Source organism: Saccostrea cucullata, unplaced genomic scaffold (assembly GCF_032062105.1).
Source record: "Saccostrea cucullata isolate Sc308-1 unplaced genomic scaffold, CSIRO_AGI_Scuc_v1 ctg2470, whole genome shotgun sequence".
NCBI lineage: Eukaryota > Metazoa > Mollusca > Bivalvia > Ostreida > Ostreidae > Saccostrea > Saccostrea cuccullata.
Genome location: NW_026919936.1, coordinates 78,740 through 102,190, shown reverse-complemented (window position 1 = coordinate 102,190; position 23,451 = coordinate 78,740). Strand labels below are relative to the sequence as shown.

The following is a 23,451-nucleotide window of genomic DNA, read 5'->3' as shown; positions in this document are numbered from 1 at the left end:
CTCAGTATCTCAACACTGATGATTTTTTAATACAATGTACTTGTATTCTACAGTATAAGGAAAATAAAATATTTTAAGTTGTGTTTCTTTTTAATCGACTTCACAACAAATAACGCGAACCATTGAATTGACTTTGAAACAAGTAATACAAACTATATATATATATATTCACAAATACGTATCTCTGGAAAGAAGCGTGTAAATCGATCGTTGCTCAATGTATGCAGAAAATTAAAATCAACAGAAAACTTAATGTCATGGGAATTTATATACCCGTTTCTGCATTTTGTATAAAACCTGTGTATTTTTCTGCTATAATAAGTTATCGTTCACGTTTTGTTCTTTGGCACCACAAGAAGTGAGAAGACACAGAACCCCTTTCATATCAAAATTTGCTTCCTCTCAAAGCGAACATCCAGTAAGGCATTCTCAAGAAGTTTGGAAGCCATCTTTGCATCCAGGCAGTGTTCGGATTGCGCGCCACCAACCAATTAAATCGTCTCATACTGTCAATAACACGACCTATTAATAGGAAAGAAAATAAGTGCTGGATAAAGGTAATAAAACTCCACAACTTCGATTATTTGTTGAAAATTTGCAGATGAAATCCTCATACTATATTCATAATAGAGGAAATAAATGAGGTTGATGAATTTAAAGTAAATTTTGTAATAAGAAGCTCTGTGAACAATTAGTCTACTTTAGTCAATTTATGAGGTTGCTTACCATCAATGTCCCGTAAATTGTACTCTTGTCCTAGCTCAGGAGTCATCAGCACCTTTCCAGATTTGCTCATCACGTTTGGGTCTAGAAGTAAAATTCTTCATATCATTCAGGGACAATCAAACTGTGAACATCAGTGGCGTAGCATCGTTTTTGAAAGTGGGGGTGGGGGGCAGCCAGAGAAAAAATTTTTTTTTACTTACCTGAAAAAGTTGACAAGCATAAAAAAAGGGAAAAGAACAAGAGGCCCAGGGGCCACAGCGCTCACCTGAGCACATCAGCTAGGAAAAATCACATATCAGATCAGAACTGAAATTTAATTTAAGTTGGGGGGGGGGTGATTTTTAACCCCCAAGGGGATCACAATTTGAACGAACTAGAATCTATATTACCTGAGGATGATTCCATACAAATATAACTAATCATGGCTTTGAAGTACTTGAAAAGAAGATTTAAAAAGGTTTCCCTATATATTTCTATGTAAAACTTTGGTCGGCCATTTTGGCCACACCCTTACCCCGGGGTCATGACTTGATCAAACTTGAATCTACACTACCTGAGGATAATTTCACATGAGTTTCATCTTTCCTGTTTCAATGGTTCTTGAGAAGAAGATTTTTAAAGATTTTTCCTATATATTCCTATGTAAAACTTTGATCGGCCATTTTGGCCCCGCCCTACTCCCGGGGGTCATGACTTGAACAAACTTGAATCTACACTTCCTGAGGATAATTTCAAATGAGTTTCATTTTTCCTGTTTCAATGGTTCTTGAGAAGAAGATTTTTTAAGATTTTTCCTATATATTCCTATGTAAAACTTTGATCGGCCATTTTGGCCCCGCCCTACCCCCGGGGGTCATGACTTGAACAAACTTGAATCTACTCTACCTGAGGATGATTCCACATGAGTTTTATCTTTCCTGGCCCAGTGGTTCTTGAGGAGAAGATTTTTTAAAAATGCCAATAATTATTCTCTAAATCATGATTATCTCCCCTTGGAAAAGGGCGTGGCCCTTCATTTGAACAAACTTGAATCCCCTTCACCCAAGGATACTTTGTGCCAAGTTTGGTTGAAATTGGCCCAGTGGTTCTTGAGAAGAAGATGAAAATGTGAAAAGTTAACAACGACAACGACGACAACAGACAACGGACAAATTTTGATCAGAAAAGCTCACTTGAGCCTTTGGCTCAGGTGAGCTAAAAAGTTGCCCAAAGTTGAAAATCCTATTTCGTTGGGGGGAGGGGGGCAACCAGGCTTTCAATTAACTTTTCCTATAGTATAAGTAAGGTTGGGGGAAAAAGGGGGCCAGCACCCCCCCCCCCCCCCCTGTTGCTACGCCCCTGAACATTTCATGCAACATGTATTACCGTTTGCAAGAGCTACTATGCACTTCCCGGCGTATTCAACAGTTTCAGCGCGTTCGAACATCTTCTTTTGTTGTGCCTTAAAAACACAAGAAAATTATATTGGCAATGTTGTTACACGGTTGTGGCAACGCACTTTGAAATCAAAGTACTGAAAGTACTGAAAAGCAGTTAGCATGCTTTCATCGAATATGCACAGTGTACAATAACAAAAAATGCATTGAATGATGATATTAAAGTAAGCATGCATATCTTTGTCCAATGTCATCAGTGAAGAAGCAGACACACTGAATTTTGTAGTACTTAACTAAATGGTAAAACCAATAACATCCCAGACTGATGTCACAAATGTATGTTTCAAAATATCAACCTGAGATTTTCAGTTTGAAAGACAGGAAGTTCAATTTCAAAAATTTCTCCCTAATTGTCTCCATTGGTGGCGTCCAAAAGTGCTCAGAACGAAAAAAAAAATTATGTTGATGTTGCAAATTTAATTGTCTTTCATGCTCTATTGATTCTGAAATTAGGTCACTGTACAACTCAAAAATAAAATAAAATGATAATTCAAATTCTTTAGATTAATTGATTTGGAGTACTGTACATAGATCTTTTGCTGGCTAGTCTGAGAAAAACGGATGGACGAGCAGAGCATTTGTAAATTAATTAATTTCAGAGAGCTTCAGTTTCGTAGGCTCACTGCGGGTCAGCAGGTGTGACCTGTCATTGGGGAGGCTTACTCCTCCTAGGCACCGGAACTTTCAAGGATCCGTTTTTCTTTTGAGACCGATCACTGTTCATTCTGTATTAATATTATGAACTATTTCTCTCACAGGAAGAAAGACAAATAAACAAGATAATAAAGTTTTATGAAATGTACATTATTGACTTTTCATGCAATTAAATGTTCAAATAAGTAAATGGTATATGACAATTATTTAAAAAAGAGTCTTGCACGATATGTATAAACGAACATATACTGAGTATTTGGCAAATATTTTTCATGCAATATTGATATAAAAAAACGTGTGAAAAGGAAAGTTGTTGTTTAATTCATCAATACTAGTATTTTAAAAATTCAAAGGTTCACTAAAAGTCAGTGTATAACAAACAATTTAATTGTCCATTGCAAGAATTACCTTGGTATCATTGTCACTTTCTTCAATATGTCGCATAAGCAATACATTGGGTTTTTTTTTTACTAAAAACAAGTATGCGAATTTCTATCAATATGCCTGTAAGCATCTGTATCTTAATTTTTATTTCTTCTCAAAGGCTCAAAATCATAATTAACAAATTGGACAAATTCAAATTTAAAAAGTATTTTTACAACTTATACCTTTGTTGCATTTAATTTAGCAAACTTTCAAAAAAAAAATCATTTATTAGATATAATTTTCAATTTGTGCTAATTGTCAAGATTTTTCATGCCTCTTTTTTCTGTGCATATTTTATATCGGCTGATTTTTAGAAGAGGATCGAATGCCGATTAAATTTTTTTTCCAATTTTTTAAAAATTAATTTTACATGTACTATTTTCTTCAGGGTCCCATTATTTTTTTTTTAAATAAAAATGTGATCGTTTATAATCGTCTGTAATAATTAGACTGAGTACAGAATTTATCCCTGGAAACAAAGCTTTTATCATCTTTTAAATAATTTCAATTGAGAAAAAAAGGAGAAGAAAACAAACGTTTCATTATGGAAATCACCCCTTTAGCCAGTAATTAACCCGTCCTCCCTGTGCCCAGTAGCATTATTCGGTCAAATATTTATTGTTCATGAGAGGTGCCTTATAATTAATCACAGGCACCTGAATTTTTATCAGTAAGTCTCTAAATTAGCCAAATATCGAAACATTCTACCCCCTCTATATATAAATACACAAGGTGTGCAACGCCATTTTGACCCCCTGTTCGATTCAGGCTTCAATTTAACACATAAATCGGATATACCTACTGATTTTCGTGTAGCATTGGGTTCAAATATGATATTTCTCGCTATATATTTCTTCCAGAACAGTGGTGAAGGAAAAACTTCAAAAGTACTGTGCAACTATATATTCAAGAAGTGTTGTGAATCAGATGTGGATACTTAAAAATTCTAAAGAATTTTTGGACAATTTGAAATCACCAGACTTTACAAAAATCAACAGCTTAAAAACTTAAGACTTTTCAACTTTCAACTTTATACACAACAATTCCCCACGACAAATTAAAATCCAGGCTTTTTGATATCATTGACAGCTGCTTCTTCAATAAAAATGGAACTCGTAAAGAGGGTGTTGCAGAAACTCGCGATTATTCCCTATATATCGAGAAGGTCATTTAAATACCCTCGTTATGTCTAAATATAGATACAGCTACGTAGAGGACTATGTTTACGGCGGGTATTTCCTGCTTGATACAGCAAAACACTTTCGCCATTTTGCACGAAAAAGGTTGGAACAACAAAAAGCACAATAGCTAAAGCAGCATTTTGAAAAATGAACTGTAGACATCGTGCGAAAATATTTTCGTGAAATAAAACTGCGTCCCATAATCATACTGTTGGTGCTACATCCAAGACATTTCATTTGTTTCAAATCAAATTTTGGTTACTAAGAGTCCCAGCATTATTCAAAATTGCAATAACTACAGTATGTAAAAAAAATTATTTAAACAATACAGTAACTTTGTTTTCCAAGACAAAACTAAATAAAGTATCAGTTTTAATCACAGCATATCAAGGAAAACAATTTTATCCTGCATTATTGCTCAATTTACTTCTTGACATTCTCACTCTTTCAAAAAATATATAATTTCATTGCTATACCATTACATATGGAAAAAAATAGAAAAAAATATACACTGTATATGCCAAAATGATCCAAACAGGACCCGAACCCATTCTCTTGTAAATGGACGAATTGGTAACCAACCATCATATCCACTAGACCATTTAGGACACGATGCTTTCAGTCTTATTTAATGTACATACTTTGCATTTTTTGCTATTCAATTTTTATGTTTTTTGTAGAATAATTTTTATTCAATTTTTATGTTTTTTAAAAAATGTGCCTCTTTGAAACAAAAATCGGAAATGGCAGTTTTGAAGAAAATTCCCGCCTCTTTGTGTATATATCAAAATTATTTTGTTTCAAGGAGGCACTTTTTCAGAACAATGGGGATTCCCTATTCAAAAAACGGAAAATCTGATTCATTTTGCCATGAGACTAATTTTCACATCATTTTATGGCAAATTAGAAGTCAATACGCAGCTTCCAAATATTGTTTCTCGTTGTGCTTTATATATTGATGCATTTGAAAAAAATTGATATGAGTTTCTGCAGCATAAAAATTCTTCTTTACATCTGCTACACATTTAGGGAAAATAACAAAAGAACTGCAACACCCTCTTTACTTACCTCGTCATTGGTCATTTGCAAAATTATTTTGTTAAGGAGGCTGGGGGGTCAACAAATAAACCAAAAATTAACTACCAGAATTAACTTATTTTTTTAGATATGGTATATTAAGCTGTCATCTATTATTTGGCAAAGAAAAAAATCCTACATTTTAGTTTTAAAATTTTATCATTTTTTATATCTTTATATGGAGTTCTTCTTTTAAAGGAGATCGTCTGAAAATGGCTGCCACCCCCCAGCCTCGTTCAAACAGATTCTGATTGCACACATAAGTACTCTGAAGTTGACATCAAGAAGATGCTTGAGTTTCTGATTGACAATATCTATGTGGTTTTTGGAGACCAGGAATTCCAACAATCTATTGGAATTCCCATGGGTACAAATTGCGCTCCGTTATTAGCAGACTTATCTTTATATTCATATGAAGCAGAATTTATGCAAAATCTTATGCGTGAAAAGAAGAAAACACTTGATGTGGCCTTCAACTCGACATTTAGATATATCGACGACGTATTGTCAATTAATAATGACAATTTCCAATCCTACGTCGATACCATAGGCGTAGGAACCGGGGGGGGGGGGGGGGGGGCTTAGCCCCCCACTTTTTTCCAAATATATACTTAGTATAGACATTGAACATATTTACGTAAGTTTAGCCCCCCCCCCCACTTTCCACAGATACGTCTTAGTATAGCTAAAAAATGGGGAACATGGGAAAAGTGGTGGTGTTTGGAAGAAAAATTTTGGTACTGGAGTTCGAACCCCCCACGAAATAGAATTTTCGTGTTTGGGAAATAGACATTTCCTTTTTTTTTTTTTTTTTTTTTTTTTGCTTGTCAGGTTTTTTTGGAGGTACAAATTTTTTTTTTACACTTAGCCCCCCCTTTCAATTTGCTTCCGACGCCAATGGATACGATATATCCTGGTGAGCTTGAGATAAAAGATACCACAGAGTCCGACACTTCTGCTTCATATTTGGATATTTTACTTGAAAAAAACACTAATGGTAATCTAACAACCAAGCTATATGATAAACGTGATGACTTTAACTTTTCTATCGTCAACTTCCCTTACTTAATAATATGCAGCAATATACCTTCATCACCTGCATACGGAGTATATATATCTCAGTTGATTCGATACGCAAGAGCATGCTCTACGTATGAACAATTTCTTAAACGAGGTAAATTATTGACAAGCAAGTTGATGAAACAAGAATATCAGCAGTCTCGTTTAAAGTCATCATTTCGTAAGTTCTATGGTCGATACAATGACCTTGTCAGCAAATACAATTTATCATTGAGTCAAATGCTGACTGACGTTTTTCATACCAAGTTTTAGTCCATTATTTATACAATGAATTGACGACGGATTTTTTCCGTTATTTCCTGATCATGACAACGAGCACACGGCGGGTGTGACCGGTCGGCAGGGGATGCTCACTCCTCCATGGCACCTGATCCCACCTCTGATGTTTCGGAGGTCCGCGTTTGCTCTGCTCTAATTTTGTATATTGTTTAATGGACTTTGAGATTGAATACTGTTCGTTATCTCCATATCTTTCTTCCTAAAGTTTAAATCCAACGCGTTGATAATGTTATCAGCTAAACTTCATGCTGACTTCGAATTTCGTCACAGGGCCCGATCGCCATCAGCTGACGTCACGGAAATTTAATCTCGACACCAAATGCTCCTATGCATAAACTTTTTTAATACAACAATTATAAATTTATTTCATTGATAAACAAAATCAGAAAAAAAATAAAAACCGAAAGATTATGTTGTTTTGATAGTCTTGATTTTATTGCAGCCCGGAGGACCGGGCTGCTCTATACATATAAGTTTAAGTGTTGGTGTATGGGGATTGGTGTGGGAGTAGTTAAGTAGAATTAAAGGTTTTCTAAACATTGAAAAGATTGTTAATCAGAATGTTCTTTCCGTTTATAAATTACGAGATACATAATATATTTACTTCCATAAAGTTTATCTGTAAAAATGTATTTGTTTTTCATATTTAATATATAAAGTTACTTATCATTTACTATCGAAACAACGACAGGTCCCTTTTTTTAGAACATCGAATTTTACTTCTCGGATAAAAACGTACTCTGCACAGTTCGTGTTTTATATTCTAAAATTGAAAATTAATACATTTTAAATATAAATGATGCGTGTGTCTAACTTCAATTTATATTTTATGCAGCCAACATTTACTTGAGGAATTGATTAAGTTTAAAATGGTATCGTTTTTGATTGAATTTTATTCGAATACAAGTTTTTAAAAATATTTGCGACTATCGTCTCCATCAATGTGCCTTTTTACACATATCGAAGCAGTTTGCTGATCAAGACTCATTTTCATCAAGGCTCATTTTCATTGTTTACTTTAAATATTTCCCGGGCGACAATTGATGGTTACATCAATATTTTCTTGTTTAACATATGTTACATGTGTTAGAAACAAATCATAGGTAGAGGCTTTGTCGAAGTTTCCGTAGTCGATAGATAGCGCCTTATGGAAGTTTCCGGTGTCGATAAAAATTGCGTAATATCGTTGGACACATGCCATAAAGCGGTTAGCGACGCTAACCGCTTAAAAATTACGCACTTTGAAATTTTTTTTTCAAAGTGCGTTAAGGAGGCTGAGGGGTCAACAAATTAACCACAAATTAACCACAAATTAACCACTAGATTTAACTTATTTTTTTAGATACGGTATCTGAAGCTGTCAAGTATCATTTGGCAAAGAAAAATTTCATACATTTTAGTTTCAAAATTTGATCATTTTTGTATATCTTTATATGGAGCTCTTCTTTCAAAAGAGATCGAAATAGTCTGAAAATGGCTGCCACCCCCCAGCCTCTTTAAAATTGGGACAAAATCAACGCACTTTGAAAAAAATTTTCAAAGTGCATTAAGAGTGTAAATAAAAAAAATTACCATGGAGGCATTCAACGCACTTTGAAAAAAAAAATTGTATGAAACAAAAAAATTCTAGACTTAAATTTTAGTAATAGAGAGAATCAATTTGTAATAATTATATTTTTCGAAAAACTTTATTAGTTTACTTGTACTCATTTAACCTCATTGAGAACAAAGAGAAGACGAGTCGAAGATCTCTCATCCCAAATCTTTTTTTTAAAACATTGTACATAGCCGTCGGTAGCAAATTGAAAGTTGAACACCCCACCCCCTCCAGGTAAGCCCCAATTTTTAATGCATACATATACATATTATGTATATCTTTGCAAAACATTTGTGTGTCTACATGTAACCCTTCCCCTCACCCTTCCCGGTACTATAACTAGTATGACGTTGAAAACTTTCAATAAATTTAAGTTTACATAAAATGCATCCAAACTGGAAAAAATTAAGTACAGTAAAGCATTTAAGCAAAGTATGGAAAAATCAAAATCGCTCACTTTCACATCCTAAAGTGACCTCATCACAGAAGAGTTATCAAAAAGATTCAATTATTTATCATACCTAAGATTTGAAAGAATATTGACCAATTCATACACATTTTTTCAAAGTGTGTTAATATGGTCGATATTAACGCACTTTGAAAAGAAATTTTATTTTTTCAAAGTGCGTTGATTTGGTCCCAAATTTAACGCACTTTGAATTTTTTTTTCAAAGTGCGTAATTTTTCAAAGTGCGTTGTAACACACGGTCAACAGTGATTCGATGCACGTAAGATTCTTACACTTTTGCTGGTTTGAAGCATTTGGACCACGTATTCTGTCATGACAGGTCCAGGCCATAGACTGACCACGGCCACGTTGTGTTTCCTCAGTTCTACTCCACAATCCGCCGCCATTCTGTCCAGCTACAAGATATGTGCTTTTATACAAACTTATTATTTAATATTTTAGATTTTATGTAAATTACTTCACAATTTTTGATGTCTTCTCTTCATTTTTTTTTATTGCAAATAATTCTCTCCCCCCCCCTCGAATTATATATACTGCCTGGTAATATTTTATGTTTTGTACGTGTATGTTATAAATTTTATTACATCCTTTCATATTGTTATTCAGTTTAGCTATAAATGGCATCTTTAACAAGTTTCAAAGTCAAGTTTTCGAAAGAAGGTAATCACCACTTTTGTATACCCATCAAGTAGACCATGTTGACCTATATACCAAAAAGCATACTCAAATGTATGCCAAATATTAAAGAAAAACTCACTGCTTCCTTTCCTATGCCATATGCCACATTAAAAATGTATGCCAGACCCCCAGCAGAAGATATGTTGACTATCAGTCCTTGTTTTCTTGGAACCATCATTTTTGCAGCATATACTGTGCATATGTAGTGGTTTCTATATTTATAAAAAATAAATATATTGTATTTTTTCAATAAGATATATTCTTGTGCGTTTTTGCTGTTTTCAAAACAGGAAAAGACATTTTTTTTTTGTTCTGATATAGTATATGAACCAATTTTTCTTGAACTATTTCTGCAAATTAGCAAATGAGCAATTTCAAACGTAAGTATTTTTATCTGTTCTCAATACACTATTAAATTTTGACTATAATGTGTGTATCATTTTGGAATTATTTTTTCCCCAATATTCAAAAAATTGTGTTGTATATTCTAGTTCTTAACCCTTTTTTTACATTCAGAATATACGAGTATTTAAAGATAATGGTTCAGATTTTCTTCACAAGTTTAAATATATGTACCTTAGGCCCACATTGTTAACCGTATCCCATATTGACAAAGGTTGCTCCCAGAAAGGTTTTTCCCTAATTTCAGTAATTGCCTGCAACAAACATAAAAACGCTTTTTTTACTATACGTTTTATCAATGCGGCGTAAAACTTGATATTGTGCAAACTCACATTTACAGCGGCATAAGCATTGTTAACAAGAACGTCAAGTCGGCCATTTTGTTCAGATTTCACTCTCTCAAAGAATGCGGCAATTTCCTCGTCTTTTGAGTGATCGCATTGTACAGGAATACATTTTCCGCCTCTTGATTCAATCTAGAAAGAAGACAGAAATCTTTCTTTGAAATTATGAAAGAAATATCCCGAAGTCTGCTTCATATGGATACAACGACAGGACAGCTTTCAACGGGGCACAATTAGGACCCATGGAAATCCAACAGATTTTATAGTTAAAAATAGTTAACCATAGTATAATTATCAGAAATGCATATACTGCAAACAAACACACCCAACAAATAATATTTCTAAAAGAGCATCTTTAAAAGAAGTTTGTAAGAAGCCATGGTTTGAATTTAGAATATGAAAGTTTATGATAAATCTGAAATGTCACTTTGGTGCTTGAAAAGTGTTTTTATTATTATGTTAGAAATCCCCCCGTGATAGTCCAAAAGTTATGAATTAATGAGTCGTGTAAAGGTATAAGCTGGCCATTTGTTCATCTTTAACCAAGACCCATACGTTAAAATTGATAGCAAGAAGACAGTATCACTGATTGATGGAGAAACATCTGATCCTTACCTCGCTTGCAGTTTCTGTCAGGGATCCGCCTAGAGGGTCCCCCGGGCGTGCTACTAGAGTTCTTCCTAAAAAAACATATATTGTCTAAGGACTCATGGACTGAATTCGCCCTAAAATGTATCTATGTAATAAAATTCCTTTTACAGAAAGAGAAATCAACGATTTCGGATATTTTTAGCAAACAAGCCGTGTGCATTATTGAGAAGATTAAGAGAATGATATACATGTACATATAATTGAGAAAAGTTCAGTGTTCGTGTCGTTTGCAATCCAACAGGAAATATCATTTTCAAAGGAAAATTTTTTACAAAGGCATATTTTTAATCATACATTTGGTTTAAATTTGTTTTTACACCAAATATGCATATATTGGTGACCGTTTTTATAAAGTCCTGTTTTGTACAGATATTTGTTTACTTTAAAGATTCACAACTGATAGATTTTTAAAAACTTACCTGTAATATACACAGTGGCCCCCGCCTCCCCCAGCTGTAAGGCTATCCCTCTCCCTATCCCCCGGGAGGCACCGGTCACGATGCAGATTTTTCCCGAAAGCGACATATCTATGTTGTTTTTACTGGAAGTGTAAACTTCCTCCCTTCAATGTAACAGCGTGCCCGGACGTTTGTCGAGAGTTTATCTTTCCCGTATATGGAGGCGTGAAGATTAGTCATCTATGGATGGATATTTAAATCAAGAATTGAAAATATTGTGAGCTATGAAAAATTGTTGTTTTTGATGCTTTTTAAAAAGAAATATTTGTTCCTACCTTGAATTTTTATGTTGTTAATGGTTATGTTATTATTGTGAGCTTTGAATAATTGTTGTTTTGCTGCTTTTAAAAAATGAATATTATTTCCTACATTGATTTTAATGACGTTAAATGGTTATACTAAAATATTTGTAACCAATCTTATTGCACTTGTACCTGTTTTCCGAAACAAGGTTAATGCATTTCTCTTATAGTTTAATTTACAACATGTACTGGTTATTCAATTTAATTCTCAAATCAAAAGCCTGAAAGGCTTCAATGGCGTCGAACAAGAAAAACAATTTCAAAAGATCTGCAGATAGGTCAAGTAAGTGACTCCGGTAACATAATAATAAAATTTTTAAAAAAATAGTCAACACAAATAAAGTATAGGGCCTGATAGCCTTGTGTCCTGGTCCGAATGAGTCAGGGTTCGAATTGACCAGACTGGTCAATATCGTCGGTTGTTCGGATAAAATTGGATTGAAGATCGTAAAAGTAAAGCTAAGATTAAATAATTCAATCTTTATAGTCTTGTTGTATTCGTGTTTATTTTGTAATTATTTTACCGTATTTAAGATTGTTTGTATATACAGTAATCGGTCCCAAAATGTGATTCATGTCATTCGACGCACCCTCTCCGTAGAAATTCATCCGCAACAACCATAACGTTTTTCTTGCGTAAAAATTCAACATAATATCGTTGTTTTGTAGTAGAATTAATTGAAGATACAATTGATTTAATTTTATATTCAAGCTATTATTCATTGTAAACGTTTTAAAAGAAATTAGTTTGCAGCTGTTGTTATTTTCTATTGCGGATGCATCCACTGACACGTGCGGTCGCGTAAACCTGACTGATCGCTAGATGACGATCGGGCAAGCCCGACGCCATAAAAAATTGACAAAGAGAATTGTCTGTGTTTTTGTATTGTGAGTTTTATTATTACAGTTTCAACAATAAAGTTATAATGTCAGCAGTATTGAAAGCAAGGATTTTACATGTAAGGATTGTTTGTAGGAATAAACTATGAATTGGTCCTGAGCACAAACAGTGACAAGTCAGATCTTCTGCTTTTTCACTCAGTATCATCGTTTTAACCTTTACTCTGTTGGGATATGAAAATATATAGAGAATGGGAAAATCGCTTTCTCGGAAATCCTTCGCCTCTAACTCAGTCGAAAGGTACTGATCACGGCTTTCTATTGCATATATATCTCACATTTACACAATTGTCATATTGCAAAGTTATAAGTAATCTAAGGTGCTGTACATCAGAAGTTTGTCTGCATGGCTTAACAATCTAAAACACTGAAACACTTCGATCTACTCACTGTTTGTAGCATTCACCTCACAAACTCTAGTTGATGTCAAAAATGCATTCGTGTTTGAGCATACTAAAGATGGTTAAGCCTTTCAAATTTCCGATGTAAAAGCACTTAAATTACTTTTATTATACCCCCCGCTTGAAAAGCGGGAGGGTATATAGTAATCGGTAATTCCGTCCGTCCGTCCGTCTGTACGTTCGTCCGTCCGTCCGTCTGTTACGCTTTGGGGTACCCATCTTTTATCCGCAACTCCTCTCATACCACTGAAGGAAATTTAATGAAACTTTCACAGAATCTTTATTACATATTGCCATTGTGCACCTCCTATTTTACTTTTGGATCTGACATCTATTTTGGATTTTCCAGAGCAAAACATGGACACTGCTATTTTATTCATATTGGAGGCGGTGGTATCATTTAGTGAGCTCATTGCTTACAGTACCTCTAGTTTTTCTTTGCAATAGCATTTCTGTGAATGTGAATTGCAACCAAAAAAAAAGTAAGTGGTTCGCGTTTGAATTAAGAAAATGAATTCGACCCCCTCCACCTTTGGCGACTTTAACAAAATAAGCTTAAGGATAGATGATACCAAAAAATTTGGACGCCTGAATCGTTACACATATTTGGTAAATTTTTGGTTGTAAATGATACGAATAATAATTTTCTTAAGCATTAACTTTCTGCAATGTTCAAAATTCATCCTTTCTGCAGCCATTCTTAATATTATATGCAACTTTTTGTCATTTTAAATCCCATTGTTGTAAAAATTTAAAAATTAAAATTTATTCGGTTTAACTTTTTCTATTATGAAAATCTTTGATAAAAGTTTGTTTGTATCATCTTTCCTTAAGCAGGATGAGTTTTTTTAGACTCGTTATAGAATATGTATTTTAAAGGAACTTGGATTAAATTCTACAAGTGGTTATTAACTTGTACTCATAGCTCCCTTTCTAGGAGGAAATTCTTCAAAATCATGTCAGTTTTAAATATTTTTATTTTTTTGATACTCCAAACAACCAGAATGCATTTGTAGTACCATGTCTATATTAGATTCCAAAACTTTATAAAATCCTCACACACACAAAGGTCTCACAAAATGTTCTACAAAGCCTCTTTTATTACTCTTCACCGGGATATTAAAAAATTAAAAATAGTGGAGAAATTTTAAGAGTACTGTGCAATAATATATTCAGGAAGTGGTGTAAATCAGATGTAGATACTAAAACACCCACAAAATTTTACCAAAAGCAACAACTTAAAATCTTACTACTTTTCAGCTTTATATTGGAACTCGTTAATTTTCTTACCTTGTCATTGGTCGTTTGCAAAATTACTTTGTTAAAAGGCAATCTGATTGTACACATAAGTACTCTGAAGTTTATATTTAAAAGATGCTCAAGTTTCTGATTGACAATATCAATGTGGTTTTGAGAGTAGGTCTTCTAACAATCAACTGGAATTACCATGGGTACTAATTTCGGCCCATTATCAGTAGACCTATTTTTGTATTCATATGAAGCAGATTTTGATCGAAATCTTTTACGTAAAAAGAAGAAAACCCTTCCTGTGACCTTCATCTCGACATTTAGATATATCAACGGTAAATGAAGCAAGGATATTAACAGTCTCGTTTAAAGTCATCACTTTGTAAGTTCTATGGTCGATACAATGACCTTGTCAGCAAATACAATCTATCATTAAGTCAAATGTTGACTGACTTTTCATACTGATTGCTAGGCCATATATTATTTACGCACTTAGTTGTCGATGGATTTTCCCGAACATGACAAGGAGCACAGGGTGGGTGTGACAGGTCGACTGGGGATGCCCATTACTCAATTGCACTTGATCCCACCTCTGATGTTTTGGAGGTCCGTGTCTGATCCGCTCCTATTTTGTAATGTTTAAATGACTTTTGAGCTCGAATACTGTTCCTTATCTCCAAAATAAAAACCTAGGGTCATTGTCAAAGCAAAAAAATTATTAAATACGTTCGTATGTTTAGAAATCATTATACCGGTATTATGTTCTTACGGTACCACTCAAATATTAACGAAAGCCAAATAAAAGACAAGACTTCTGTTTTTTTTTTTATTTCACCGCTGTTACAACGCACTTTGAAAAATTACGCACTTTGAAAAAAATTTTCAAAGTGCGTTAAGTTTTGGGACCAGGTTAACGCACTTTGAAAATTTTTTTCAAAGTGCGTTGAATTTGGGACCAAATCAACGCACTTTGAAAAAATTTTTCAAAGTGCGTTAAAACTGTACATCATAATTTTACACCATGTAAACATTTAACGCACTTTGAAAAAAATTTCATGAAACAAAAGGAATTAGACTTATATTTTAGAAATAGACATCAGTATTATCCCCTCGCAACGTATGATGGGATATTGTGATGCGATTATGTGTGTTATTACTTTATGTGTATGTTAGTTTTTTCTGTGTGGAATTGACGTAATTTTTATCGGGATCGATGTCAAATGATTTACTGAACATGCTTTTTTGGGAAGGAATGCTCCGCTTTGCGGTGCCCTTACTTTGATGTATTTCTTTCTAAAAACTGATGAATTGAAGAAAACCAAGAAACGGAAAACGAAGAAAAGACTGGCTGAATTAAGGTCTATCAGCTCAACTCTTTATCATTCCCACCCAGATATATCTATTTCTATAACTCGTAACCTTAAGTGTCAATAATATTTGAAAAAAAGAGCATTCTAAATACAGTATAAGCACTGTACAAGGAAGTCTGTAGTAAACCGAAATTTTGTTCTTTTAAATCTCAAAGTCTATTTATGTTCATTTTCAGGAAAATCAGAATATCAATTACTAGCTGTAAATTCCTTATTTTTCGCGAGTGTTTTTATCGCAAACTGGTTCTCAAACGTCAAATCGCTAGAATTATAATTCGCTAATGAACGGTTGATGAACAGATTTTACATAGATTTAAGCACCAGAAAAATAAAATCGAGTAATTTTTTTCGCGAGTGATACTTCTCGCGAAATTACGCAGAAATTAATTCCTCGCTTATGCCCTGTTCACACGGAGAGTTTAATTCGAATTAAACGTAAGTTTACTGCGAATTAGCTTCGCTTAGCGTTCACACGGAGAATTTAATGCGAATTAGTTTACTTCGCATTAGTTTACTGCGCATTAAATTACTTCGCATTAGCTCCGTGTGAACGCTAAGCGAAGCTAATTCGAATTAAATATTGGAGCATGCGTAATGGCAAAATTAAGTCAAATGCGTCATGTCGGTGGTCTGCTTTAAGTATTTGTGCTATTTTTGAGTGAAAAACTAAGAAAAAATGTGTTAATCACTAAAATATGTCTCCAGACACTGTGACATTATGTCAAATGCATCTACTTCTGCATAAGGTGACGTGATTTGCAAATGACGTCATAATAGCCTTCCTCACGCCTGACAGTCGAAGTAAAATTTTAATTCGCATTAGTTTACTTCGCATTAGTTGTCGTGTGAACGCAATTTAATTCGCATTAGTTTGATTCGCATTAGTTTACTTCGCATTAATTTACTGCGAATTAAACTCTCCGTGTGAACAGGGCATTATATTAAGGAATCTACAGTACCTGTCTGCTTTTCGATGTTAATTTGATACCATATCTGATAATCTCTCTGTTAAACTCCAGGTATTTAAAAACACAAGTTTTGCCAAAATTATAGAGTTATTTCTCTTTGGTATCCCAAATAAGTAAGGTTCATGAAAATTCATATAAATATCTATAATTATTTTTAGAATCATTTCAATATGTTAACTTTTGAGAAGTGACTAAGAGATAGGCGGAAGAACAATACTATCGTTCGTAGTTCTTTACGACATTGAATGTTGACCTTTTGACCCCAAATTCAAAAGGGGTCTTCCTAAGGCCACAGGGATTCTGTTATGTTAAATTTCATTGCAAATGTTCAAAGGGTTGGCGAGATATCGTGTGGAAACGAAAGCGTTACAGAAAGACGGATGGACGGACAGCTAGACGGACGGACTGACAGATACCCAAATTAATATCTCCCACTTTTCAAGCGGGGGACAAAAAGTATCAAATCAGGTTCAAATGATAATTTATCATACCAAAGATTTGTAGGAATATTGACTAAGCCATGCAGAATTTTTTTTTTCAAAGTGCGTTAATATGGTCGATATTAACGCACTTTGAAAAAAAATTTTATTTTTTCAAAGTGCGTTAACCTGGTCCCAAAATTTAACGCACTTTGAAAAATTTTTTCAAAGTGCGTAATTTTTTCAAAGTGCGTTGCCACACACCACACACAAACACCCATCTACCTACCCAAATGGTAGGCATAAGTATTTGAGGTACTTTTTCCATTTATAATATTTGACATGGTATTGCAGGATATGTATATATCAAGATGTTTTTTAAAAATCAGAAATAATGTACATTGTATCACATTTTAATTCTGAACACATTCGTAAATACATATGTAATGGATAATTTATAATTATTCGTGACTAAAAATAGTCATGGAAAGACATGGTAGTATATGATACTAGTGTGCTATACTTAAAGTCGATGCCAAATTCATTAATGGCACGACTATCATTTTGGGGAGAATATTTCAACTTGTAATACAAAAGGCCAATATGCCACACCCTTCACCTGAGCATTTTGACTGTAGCTAGAGAAGCATAACGCTTCATGAAATATGCTTGTACGTGACAATTTTGTGTGATTTACAGACCAATATCTCTCACAAAACTTACATTCCTGAAACATTTCTATATATAAATTTACTCTCTGTAGTATAAGTCCCTACCTTGTGTCAAGTTTGTCGAACAGACCTAAATTTACACTACCTGAATATACTTTTGTATTAATATAGCTAATCTTGCTGTTTTCAAGAATATTTTCAAAGATATTTCCTTACTTTTCCTTTTGAAAAAATTGGAAAAGTAAATTTATTGATCTACTGTTTTGGCTCCACCCTACATCGGGGGTCATATTTGGAGGAAAAAAAACATGAATTTTCCTCGCTGAGAATGCTTCTGTATTAAAATGACTAATCTTAGGTTTCGTTTATTTAGTATTGATAAGAAGATTTTGAAAGTCATTCTCTAAATATTCTTATATGTATGTACAACTTTCTTTGATCCATGTTGTGGCCCCATCCTACCCCGGAGGTCATGATATGAAATATTCGAAAATGCTTTTATATAAAAATGAATCGATATAATTACATTGCTTTGAAATTCAATTGTAAATATTCCTGTATGACTTTAATTATCAGCCCTGACCGACTTAATTCCCACCTAATTTTGAACAAATTTGAATCAATAATATCTGAGGATGCTACTATATTTATAGAATTACTGTTCTTGACTTTGCTGTTCTTGAAAAGCAAATTTTTAAAAAAGATAGTTTTTATATATCTTATATATAAGTTAAAACTCTGATTCCTTGTTGTACAACCTACTCCTTTGGGTTACCGATTTGAACAATATAATATGTAACGAAGCTTTCACGGAAGTTTCATTTGATCTGGCACAGTGCTTCCAAAAAAGAAAATGTTTACGGGTGTCATTAAATTTCCTCAAATTTCTTTTTATCCCCATGAAAGAAGTCTTGTTCTTCCATTTAAACAAATTTGAATTCCTTTCACACGAGGATGCAAGTTTGATTGAAACTGGCATATTTGTGGTTGAGAAGAAGTAAGAAAATGTAAAATATCACAAACGATATATATATACAACAGACTCCGGGCACCCGATCGATCAGTACAATTTACCTAAACATTTGAACTTCTAATAATATGAAAATTTACATAAAATTAACATAAGATAAAAACAACATTCCTATAGTGCCAATAGCCACGAGAGGCAATTGAAAGAATAAGAATAGTGTTTATATCATTTAACTAATTAGTTAGTTTTAAAAAATCAGGTTTAAAAGGTGAAACCTTTAACATTTACAATATTTGTGATTCACAAGCTCAATTTCAAAATGTCACAATTTCAAATAACAACGTCGATCACATGCTTTCAACCCCTCACGAATAGTAGGTATTGCTCACAGCACACCTAGGTAGCATTAGCGCTGTTATAAAATGTTTAATACCTAGGTAGAATTAAGAGCTGTTTTATCCCTTAGGTTACGTTTTGATACCCATTACACCCTCGTCTTAGGTTTAGCATCATGTTTTGGAACAAAATCCGTTGCATCAACAATACAGTTATTTTTTCTGAAGTGAGTCAGCATCGGTTCCAAAACAGTTTGTTCACATGACATTAGATTCTTATTTCCTGAAATTTGACATATTATATAAAATGAAAAAATATATAAACTATAAAAATAAAGGGTTTTTTCAAAAAAATTCCACGAATATTCGAATTGAAAAAAATTCATTTAAAACACATTTTTGATGAAAAAGAGTATTTTGAAGCCTACCTATTAAAATAAGTCCTTTACGTGCTCTTGTTAAAGCAACATTAATCTGGTGAGCATCAGTGATGAATCCAAGATTTTCTTTACACCATCCATCCGTTGGTTGAGGTTCAATTCTGTACTCCGGAATAGACCTAACCAAACTGAATATGACGTAATCCCACTCACCGCCTTAAAAAGCGATTTTATATTATTTATAAGACAAAATTCAAAGTGGTGACTTTTTTGGATAAAAAGGTTAAAAAATAGTTTATTAATCATTTTGATAGATCTGAAAGAATTTTATATAATAAAAACAATAAAAAAAAACATAAAAAAACAAGCTTGACTTAGAAGAATATCGACATATTTCATATAATTGTACATATAAAATCATAAAATTCACAATTTTGGAAGACGCACTCTTGCTCATCATAACTATTTATTTAGTTGGTTTATTTAACACCCAAAAGCAAAGAAGAAGATTTTTTAAGAATAAATGCATTTTCACTATATAATCAATAGAGCCCCATCCTAACACCAGAACCCCTGACCCTGGGGCCATGAAATTCACAATTTTCGAAGAGGCACTCTTGGTCATTATAACTATGTCCTTGGTTAGTTTGTTTTATACCCAGGAGCAGAGGAGATTTTCAAAGAAATAATGAACTTTTACTATACAATCTATATAGCCCCCCGCCCCAACACCAGAACCCCTGACCCTGGGGCCATGAATTTCACAATTTTGGTAGAGGACTCAATGATGATTACAATCATACCAACAGTTTGACTGCTTGATGTCCAGGTGTAAAGAAGAAGATTTTTAAAGATTGCACTAATTTTCGTGGTTTTGGCCCCACCCCTCAGGCCCCAGGGGGGCAGGGACCATGAAATTCACAATTTATGTTCCTCTTCACCCATAGATGCTGTATACCAAATTTGGTTGAAATTGGTTTAGTGGTTCCAGAGAAGCTAAAAATGTTCAAAAGTTTACGAACGACGTACGACGGACGACGTACGACGACGGACGAAAACAGATAGCAATAGGTCACCTGAGTTTACTCATGTGACCTAAAAATAGGATACACCATCGAAATCATTGAATATATGGTGGGAGGAATTGTCATCTTTTTGACGTAATAACTAAATTAAACGTCATGGCTGAAGAAAAATATGTAATTAAATGTTTTGAAGTATGTATATCTCCCTGGCTTAGAATGTTATTATTGATTTCCCAACCAATATACTGTATAATCACTATTTTCATGGGTGCAGACTTTCAAGGTTTGCAAAAAAAAAATTTTTTTTTATATGCGGGGGTTTCATTTCGAGGTTGGAGAAGTGTTGAGTAATAATGCATATCAAATTTTACATTTCGTGGTGGTCATGATTTCGAGGGTCTCTCCATACCTCGAAAACAACGAAAATTAAACTCTCACGAAAATAAGTGATTTCACAGTTGCCCTTTTCTGTGAAAAGTGCCATTACCTTGACTTGCTACAACTGTATTGACATTGCAGAAATCAATCTTTCTCTTTCTTAATGCCAGTCGTATTTGTTGACACTGTGCATTGTACTGTGACATTATATTTATACTCTCCCAGTTAATTTTCTCCGTTTTAACCAGGTAAGAAAATATAGCTACCTGTAGAGAAAAAAGCAAAAAAAAAATCATTCTACATATTTAAGGTACTACGATCCTCAGCTGGGTGGGATAACTCTCTAAAGTTATAATTAAATTCAAAAAGTCTCAAAATGAAGCTTGAAATTAAAACATTTTGTGCAACAATTTTCATGTTATACCTCTTAATGTGCTTCAAGGTTCTTTGAAGTTTTCAGAAAGGTTTTATAAAGAGTATAAATTTTTATCCCATAAAAGTATTTTAATATTACATATTTAAAGAAATAGAGGTTCATTTTAATCATTCCATAGATACTATGTTTATTAATATGATATGATATTAAAATGAAACATATGGAGATAACGAACAGTATTCAATATTAAAAGATTCAAAGTCCATAAAACGATACAAATTAGGAGCAGGGCAAACATGGACCTCAGAGGTGGGATCAGGTGTGATTTATGGTGTTTTGCAATGATGGGAAAATCTTTATAAACTATATATTGTATAGTCCAATCCACACTTTGCAAAAGTTGTTTCCATTTGCGGGGTCAACCAAAAGGTCAAAAGGGAAAGAAACGTTTTCTCCTCTTTATGCTACCAAATATTTGGGCTGCTGTGATAACATTGTGTTTAATTTGTGTGGGTATGATCAGTGCACAAAAGGCAGAGCTTTTTAAAAGTCAAATGACGAAGTTACAAACCTGAAAACTACAAAGGCTACTGTGAGGATTGTATGGGTTTATCCCCAAAGATGGCGGCCAAGAGACATAACTTTTGAAAAGTGTGGATTGGACTATATGATTAAAGTTACTAGAAAAAATTATAGTGCTCATTTGTATTAAATTTGTGCAATTTCTTCCAAAGCCTGGATACCTATTATTTTTATTTCCAAAATGTCTTTGTTGATCAACTTTTAATTGGAAAATGCATAGTAGGTGTTTTTTTTCGTTTTTCCTGAATTATTATTAGAAATTTTAAGTATATGATACATGTATACTTAACTTAAGAACTGAATTTTGAAGAATTATGGTTGGTAAAAACAAATTAAAATACTTTGAGAATTCAGAGACATTTTTGTGAGCATTTCAAATAGTAAATGCCTGGTTTTTAGATTCAGAGGATCAGAATACCTTAAAAATAACACTACAACTTCTTTCAATAGACCTGTATATTTTTTATATCGTTAAAATTAGCAGCCGTTTTTTTATTCTTGGTTCACTTAACTATAAAACAATAACACTAGTAAAAATTTAGCCTACAGACTTTTACATTTCTTTTGTGCGATTAAAAACTAGGAATAAATATGTACATGTATTTTACCACCTCCTTCTCCTAACTTTTTTTTCAGTTGAATTAAAAGATCTTTTTAAGTTTTAAGTTCTGTGATATAGCTTACCACATGGCCTATTTCTTCCGAGTTATATCTCGACATTTCATTTCCCTCCTCTGTGGTGTACGTCAAGTACTCTTCTTCGCCTTCTGTGTGACAGAATACATACGGGTATTTAGGATTTTTCCACAATCCTAATGGCGTCCTTGTCATCCACTTTTCCGATTCTTTTGTCTCCAGTTTGCCGTCGTAAAAGGTTGTAGATGGAAATTCGCATAGACTTGGATTCTGTAATTGATACATTAAAATAATACAAACAAAGTCACAATGATAAATTGAGAAATACACTGTAATATTATTTTAAATAGATAGGAAGTTAGTTTTTATTCTTACTGATTTACATCAATATCCATGAGAAAGATTACGGTGCTAATCTTTTTAGATTTACACTTTAATATCTTTGGGTTTTTTTTTTAAATTTGAGCTTGTAAAACTGTTTTTCCAAATGTGAACTCATTCCATTTTTTAATGAAATATAAATACTCAACCTACTTTTCTTCAAATTAACAATATTCTAGAAGCCAAAGAAGTTTTCATAATTACTTTATTTTTGGTCATTTAGATTGATTGAGATTGAGAGTAAATTATTGAGCACTTGGAAAATCCCACTTTCTTAATTTCCTGAGGATGCCTGGTTTTAGTATTATTCAGAGAAAAAAAAATTCTTTAAAAAAGCATATTTTAGGAAATGTTGATTAATTCTTGTTCAATGCTTTTTTCGGTATTGTCATCTTCCAAAGCAGTATATATCAAGAATGCAATATAATTCATATACAGATATATATACACATTTAAAATACAGTTCCTTGTATTACGTATGTCCTCTATTTTGTGATAAAAAGAAATACAGGTTGTGAAAATTTCAAAGAACTACGTAAGAATATGTATGAATGTGTATTGGATTTCTGATGAAGATTTTTTCTTAAGGGGACGCCCATTTTTGAAAATAAAATGTGTTTGTAACACTCAACACAATTAACGTGATTGTGT

The 23,451-nt window shown here is 33.3% G+C and overlaps 2 protein-coding genes across 5 annotated transcripts in view; both read right to left on the bottom strand.

The window, feature by feature from the left end:
• LOC134240501 (helicase with zinc finger domain 2-like) overlaps positions 1-23,451 on the bottom strand; it is a 56,269-nt gene that overhangs the window by 18,485 nt on the left and 14,333 nt on the right. Inside the window, exons 12-15 of one of the 3 annotated variants that reach the window (XM_062722596.1) lie at positions 22,468-22,689; positions 20,935-21,091; positions 19,471-19,638; positions 17,328-19,325 (exon numbers count right to left, since the gene is read on the bottom strand). In XM_062722596.1, the coding sequence (XP_062578580.1) occupies positions 19,192-19,325; positions 19,471-19,638; positions 20,935-21,091; positions 22,468-22,689 (681 nt within the window). In that variant the 3' untranslated portion in view covers positions 17,328-19,191. Of the gene's footprint in view, positions 1-17,327; positions 19,326-19,470; positions 19,639-20,934; positions 21,092-22,467; positions 22,690-23,451 lie in introns of those variants that run through there. The other 2 variants (XM_062722613.1, XM_062722604.1) reach the window with 2 other exon arrangements.
• On the bottom strand, positions 72-11,800 carry LOC134240519 (dehydrogenase/reductase SDR family member 1-like). Of its 2 annotated transcripts, XM_062722622.1 has the most exons (9): positions 11,420-11,770; positions 10,965-11,029; positions 10,338-10,481; positions 10,180-10,259; positions 9,683-9,815; positions 9,198-9,320; positions 2,092-2,167; positions 727-807; positions 72-522 (listed from the first exon to the last, which is right to left on the bottom strand). In XM_062722622.1, exons 1-9 carry the CDS (start codon positions 11,523-11,525, stop codon positions 386-388), a joined length of 945 nt encoding a protein of 314 aa, XP_062578606.1. In that variant the 5' UTR covers positions 11,526-11,770; the 3' UTR covers positions 72-385. The 2 variants fall into 2 exon arrangements, with proteins under 2 accessions (XP_062578606.1, XP_062578611.1); XM_062722627.1 differs by lacking the exon at positions 9,198-9,320 and having other exon boundaries at positions 11,420-11,800.

Coding starts and splice junctions, on each gene's coding strand:
- LOC134240519 (XM_062722622.1), bottom strand. CDS start 11,525: ATGTCGCTTTCGGGAAAAATCTGCATCGTGACCGGTGCCTCCCGGGGG. Junction 10,260..10,337: donor ATGCTTATGCCGCTGTAAAT/GTGAGTTTGCAC, acceptor TGTTTGTTGCAG/GCAATTACTGAAATTAGGGA. Junction 808..2,091: donor CATAGTAGCTCTTGCAAACG/GTAATACATGTT, acceptor TTTTACTTCTAG/ACCCAAACGTGATGAGCAAA.